This window comes from Excalfactoria chinensis, chromosome 4 (assembly GCF_039878825.1).
Source record: "Excalfactoria chinensis isolate bCotChi1 chromosome 4, bCotChi1.hap2, whole genome shotgun sequence".
NCBI classification, from domain to species: domain Eukaryota; kingdom Metazoa; phylum Chordata; class Aves; order Galliformes; family Phasianidae; genus Excalfactoria; species Excalfactoria chinensis.
In genome coordinates, this window is record NC_092828.1 from 57,261,727 (window position 1) to 57,267,806 (window position 6,080).

Below are 6,080 nucleotides of genomic sequence, written 5' to 3' on the forward strand. Positions count from 1 at the left end.
GGACAGGTCAGTGTCACCAAATGCTTCTCCCTTCCCAGCATTACTTAAACCCTTCTTTTGCCATGACTGCATGGCTGTAATTTGCAGTTCTTCTACACCTGCTTACCTATGGATTGGTATTGTCATGACTGTTAGTGTAACCAAATGAGCTGGTGCTTTGAATTAGTCTTGTGACACCGCTGCATGCTTCATTTTTATTTCTGAACAGTGAAACAAAACAATATTTCCAAACAAAAATATCCAGGAAGCTTACATTGGTTTACATTTATTTTAAAAAAATTAAGCACTCAAATATGTCACTTGTAAATCATTAACTACAAATGAAATAGGTCTTGTCCATTTGGAGAGATTCACAAATACAGAAGAGCCTCCTTCTGGTACCTTCACATCCTTCTCTTCTGTGTGCTTATGTACAATACTGTGAAAAGAAGAAAGCAGAACAGCTAAGAGAATTTCAGTAAGTAACGTGCAAAGCCTGTTTATTTAAAACTTACTACTTCCGTGGCTTTTACAAATGAGTGTAATTAATCCCATTCAGCATGAGCAAAGTCAAGAACTTTCAAGTCCAGGCTCCAAGAAATGCTATCAGATTTACACACTATGTACTAACTTGACTCAGTATTAAATTCACAGTCAAACGGTACGCTCCAGGTGATGCAGACTGCACGGAGGGAGACTAAACCTAGCTACCCTGCAGCATTAATAAGGAGAGCATGATAGAATCTTTTAAGCAACAGAATTAAGGGTGTTGAACAGCCACGTTATGATCTTTCAACAAAAGCTGGAAATCCCAAGCACTTCCTGCAATGCTAGCAGGCACCTATGAACCAGCAGACATCTTTCACCTACTTGGCTGCTGCTGCCAGAACATCATGCAATGCAGTGCTTCCCATGCACTTTGTAGGAACACCTTTGCCTTGGAGTGGAACTGTACAGACTGTATTTTGAATGCCCAAATGATGAAATCACATCATGCTCCTCAACAGGGAATGTCTTAAGTTCTTTAGCCTGTACTTTATTTTCCTGCCTCTCATCCATTTGTTTGTAACTTTCCTAACAAATTCTTATTCCTAGAATTGATTGGCTGCAATGTAACCTTACTGTAACAAGCTAAACTCCTTAGAAAAAAACAATAATTTGACTTCATTCGAGGATTGTTTCTTTCCTAAACAAAACAACACACGTAGCGTGGGGTTCAGTTCTTGTTTCTTTCTGTTCCCTCTTTCCTAGTAACTGTCAAACTCTGCTTCATTTACCTTCTCTACAAGTCTCCTCACATCTGACTTGTGAACCTTTTCCGTGTTCAGATATTCTTCTCCCTAGCACGTCCCACTACTATAGCCTAACTGGCTGATACCACAGCATCATTTCAGGAGCCTGGGATATTCATCAGCCCATGGTTAAAAGCAAGTTTCTCTTGTGGTGGGGAAGGATGCTAATTGTCCTTAAAGTGTACTACAATCCACCTACTGCACTGGGATGTTCCAAGGCTCAATAATGAAGTGCGAGTGATTTTTCTTAACCTCTAGTGGAATCTTTTGTAAAATACAGCCTCCTTTACTAACGAACAGAACTCATCCAGGTCTGAGGAAAAGCACAGGCACTGAAAAGAAGCGCTGCAAAAAGTACATACAGCACAGGAAGGAGGAGTTACCATTATTTCCTCGGATAAATGCATCCCCATACTTGTTCTTTAATTGTCCATTTACGTATTCTTCTGTCTGTTCCAGAGCTATATTCATATAGCCATCCAGGCAAGCCAGGACACCTGAAGAGGGTGACAGTTAAAAATGAATCAACTTTAGCTTATTTCTGAACTCAACAAAACAGCTTTGCATTTGAACAGTACAAGGAAAAAAATTCTATCTTCATAACAAACTAAAGTCCCAAATGTGGTCAGGTGAGTCAGTCAGTGGCCCAGAGAGCATTAAAAGAATTAAACAGAGTAGGGAACCCCAGGTCTTATACATGACTGGGTGGGGAGAACTCACTGAGACGTGACTTTGAAAGATAACATCTTCCATTCTGAAAGTTTAGTTGTTGCTTCTTACTTTTGTTTTATGTCTTACTCCTGAGAAGAACCTGTGACATAAAGTGTAGCGGGGCAACCTAAGAACAAGGCTACAAGTTGAGTTTTGACCAAAGCTCATCAAGGATATATGTGAGAAATAACCCTTCTAATACAGGACACCATGCACATTTTTCTGATTTATTTTCCAGAAACTGGAGCATAGGAAGTTCCGCACGAATGTGTGCAAGAACTTCTTTACAGTGAGGGTGACGGAGCACTGGAACAGGCTGCCCAGGGGGGTTGTGGAGTCTCCTTCTCTGGAGATATTCAAGACCTGCCTGGCACCTACCTGTGCAACCTGCTGTAGGGAACCTGCTTTGGCAGGGGGGCTGGACTCAATGACCTCTGGAGGTCCCTTCCAACCCCTACGATTCCGTGATTTTCATTCTTATAGACAGAATAACATGGGCTGCCAGCGTGATTTCTGTGTAAATAAAATTCTACATCTTCAACGGGGAAAGGGTTTTCAAATAACACTGAAATCTTCAGCCAAATTTCTTTTAAGTGATGTACAAACAGAACATTTACATAGTGAACTAAATGTGGGGATTAAAGGATGTGAAGAACTGCTCAGAAAATGCAATGTGTACACAATGCAATTTGCTAATTGCATACATAAAACAACTTCTAACAAGCTGCTCATCTCCATCTTGCTTGTGTGTGTTTCCTGACTTCCTCCTTGCACACAGACACCACTACTAAAAATACAACCATTAAAATGGAAAAGAATCTAATTTACCTGGCATTAAAACTGAAGACATGCAGTACATTGCCTGTATTTGAGGAGGGGGAGAACTCCAGTCTGAGAATCTTCCTCTAGGGCATGTTCTTATTTTCCAGAAGCGTTACTGTAATATCTTCCATTAAATAATTAGGAATTGAAGTTTTCTTGCCAACTTGTAATGTCTTGAGGATTGGTATTTTCCTGTATGTGTTTTTCATCCCTCTGTTTCCACATATATGGGGAAATATTGTCTGGCTACAAAGTGTTTTAAATACACCAAAACCTTCCAAGCCAAGTGACAACATTTTTACACCTAAGTGTGAAAGAGTAATCCTGAGTGCTTCAAGATGCCACAGAAAACAAATGTTTGCCCCAAGCTGAAGTTGGACTGTGGGGTTATTTTTAAGCTATCACTCAACTGGCCAGGGTGCATCTTCATTTCTTTCATTATCATCTTCCTTTTCTTTGTATTTACTCTCAGAATACTAATAGCATTACATACTTTTGCTGCCCACCCCGGCTCATATTTTGCCTGTTTTTTTATCAGTATGTAGCGATGTTTTTACGTTCATATCCATCTGTACAACTGATTCCACGTGCACTTTGCCAGGACTTCTTCCCTTAGATGCGTACAGAGCTTGGCAGTGAACCAAGACATTTTACAGCAGCACACCAACATGAGTACCAGGCAGCTGCTGTGCTCACAGTGGCTGGGAGGGTGGAGGTGCAAACACAAAATGAGAAGTGTAGCCTACAGGCAGAATCTGGAGAGATCTGCAACAAAAGGCTGAAATGCTGGGTTTCCTGATGTTTGGTTTATACAAGTGATCGAATTTCTGTAGAGAAATGAAGTGTGCTCTTCTCAAATGTAAGAATCGTGAGGGAGTTAGGGAGAACGGAGGGAAACAAAGAAAGGAAAATAACTCCTACATGACATTGGGCTGGTGTCCAAACACCAAGATTCCTTGTCAGAGGACAAACAAGCACTAAGATAAGCCAACCGAATTAAACCTATCTGAAGTAGCAATGTCTGGCATGATCATAACGTTTAAATCATTCCAGAATAAAACACCTCTCTCCTCACGGGAGAGGCAGGATAAGAGCATCCAAACTTAACAAAGACTAAAATAAAGAAGTAATTGTACAGGCTGATACTCTCAGCCTAAAGGGAGAAGGAGCAGGACATCTCACTGAACAGACAAGTTTCATTTATCGCTCCCAAAACAACCTGTAATCCTGCATAGAGTGCATGAAGATAAACTGGTAAGTTCTGGAATAAAACTGATGGTCTTTGTTAAAAAAAAAAACAAAAACAAAAACCAACACCACTGGGCGTAGAGGTGCAAAAACCACACAAAGCTTTCTCCTATATCCCTATGGGTCTTGATCCAGTGCAAGGCTAGGCAGCTGTTTAACCAAGAACACAAACCACTGTTCCATCCCTTGTGTGATAAGCAGGCTTATCGTTGGCAGCACAGGTTATTGTCTGAAGCTTTACGGGACTGATGTCTGTGCCAGGAGTTGGAAAACAGGAAGAAGGAGTAGCTTTACATGAGGTGTCCCATCGATGCACTGAAACGGGGACTGCCTGGCCAGTTTGGAAGTTATCATCCAAGCCTGGCTTTAGAAACCCTCATTTAGAAAAGTGCGCCTCCACTCTAATCGCTGTGACTGGAGATAGCAATGGTCTTGGTAGCTGTAATTTCTACATCTGTCAGCTCTTCTTCATCAGCCCCTCCACTTTTTTCGTTGTTTCTTGTATGGGAGATTGGTAATCACAGCCTGAACCTCTGATTAATCAGCTGAGGCAAGTGTGGGGTCAGCTGTGGGAGCACAGGTGAGAGTGATGTAGCTGTGCTCCCGGAAGGGGTGGAGCTCGACTCCACCTCCTCTGAGACCTCATTTAAGGGTTGACCCCCACTGAGGCAGCATCTCTTGGAGATTGCTCTTCAGTGAGGACTGCCCCAGCTTCTTTGGCTAAGGCATCTGGTGAGTTTTCCTTTACTTATTCCTTCTGTACATTTGTTACCATCTGTATATTAACAACCAATACATTTCTCATTATTGTCACCACTCTGAGGTCTATGTTCACACACTCCAGATCACATTCTTTTGCTTTTTAAGAGCAGTGCCTCCGTGCCAGCCCCTCCAAGCAATGAAATCACAGACAGGCAGAGATCTTACCTCGATAATCGACTCCAGAATTTAATTTTACAACAACAGGCCTTCCAATGATCTGCTTTAGGAAGTCACTAGGAGTTTGCTTTCGTAGACTCATCTTGATTTGTCTTGGTACGCTGGAAAGAGATGTGAAATCCAACATTTGGATAAGCAACACATCCCACACTGAAGGCATTCAAGGCCAGGCTGGATGGGGATGTGAGCAACCTGGACTAGAGGGAGACGTCCCTGCCTACAGCAGGTTGGAAGTAGATGGGCTTAAAGGTCCCCTCCGACCCATTTAGTGATTCTGTAACAAACACGGCCTTTAAACATTCAGTACAGACAGGGCCCTGGTTAAGGCTTGAGAAAATCTGATGATGAAAGCAAAACCCCGTAAGGATAATGCGGGGACACGACTCCTTGAGCCGCAGAATTAAGCCTTCCATTCATAACGTTCTTGGCGTCCCAAGGCAGCACAAAACCCATCCCGACGGGCCCCGTCCCAAGCAGGCGCCCCAGGGCCCACGCGGCCCTCACAGCTCCCGCCGTGCAGAAGCGGCGCCCATGGCGGATATGCGATCGGCCGCAGCTCCCGCCGCACGGAGCCCCGCACCGGGGCACAGCCCGGCCCGCGCACGGCCGCTCGGCTCCCCATTGCAGCCGGGCCGACACCCAACGCCGCTCACACTCACCCGCTGCTGCGCGCGCCCGGCTCCGCGCTCGCGGCCAATCAGCGGCGGGTGCTACGGCGCGGCGGCAGGGACACGGCGTGCCGGGCGCGCTCGCTAAAGCGGGGCGGGTTCCGGCCGCCCCGAGTCGCGCCGCCTCTGGCGCTGCAGGGAGGAGCTGAGGTGTTTGCCTTCCCAAACACTACCTCAAGTAGCACTTCTTGTCCCCTAAAGCAGAACCTCGAAGGCTTTAAAGGCTGCCTGGCCAGTGAAGCCACTCTTTGTTTCTGTTGAGCCTGCTGCCAACGGGCTGCTTTCTATGTACCTTGGGCTGATAGTTGCTGTCTATGGATACTTGGTTCACTGGTGCCAGTCAACAAAATCCTTCTAATTTCCTTTTTAATCCTAAACTTGCAAACATATGTATTCCGAAAGACAGAAACAGAGATGGACA

General features: G+C 44.5%; 1 protein-coding gene across 4 annotated transcripts; it reads right to left on the bottom strand.

Moving 5' to 3' along the window:
• Positions 1–239: 239 nt before the first annotated feature.
• Positions 240–5,789, bottom strand: LSM6 (LSM6 homolog, U6 small nuclear RNA and mRNA degradation associated). Of its 4 annotated transcripts, none has more exons than XM_072335610.1 (4): positions 5,651–5,789; positions 4,980–5,092; positions 1,655–1,768; positions 240–418 (listed from the first exon to the last, which is right to left on the bottom strand). In XM_072335610.1, the coding sequence occupies exons 2-4, from the start codon at positions 5,071–5,073 to the stop codon at positions 384–386; spliced, it is 243 nt and encodes an 80-aa protein (XP_072191711.1). In that variant the 5' UTR covers positions 5,074–5,092; positions 5,651–5,789; the 3' UTR covers positions 240–383. The 4 variants fall into 4 exon arrangements, with proteins under 4 accessions (XP_072191711.1, XP_072191712.1, XP_072191713.1 ...); XM_072335611.1 differs by lacking the exon at positions 5,651–5,789 and adding an exon at positions 5,572–5,648; XM_072335612.1 differs by lacking the exon at positions 5,651–5,789 and adding an exon at positions 5,184–5,204.
• Between the last annotated feature and the right edge of the window lie 291 nt (positions 5,790–6,080).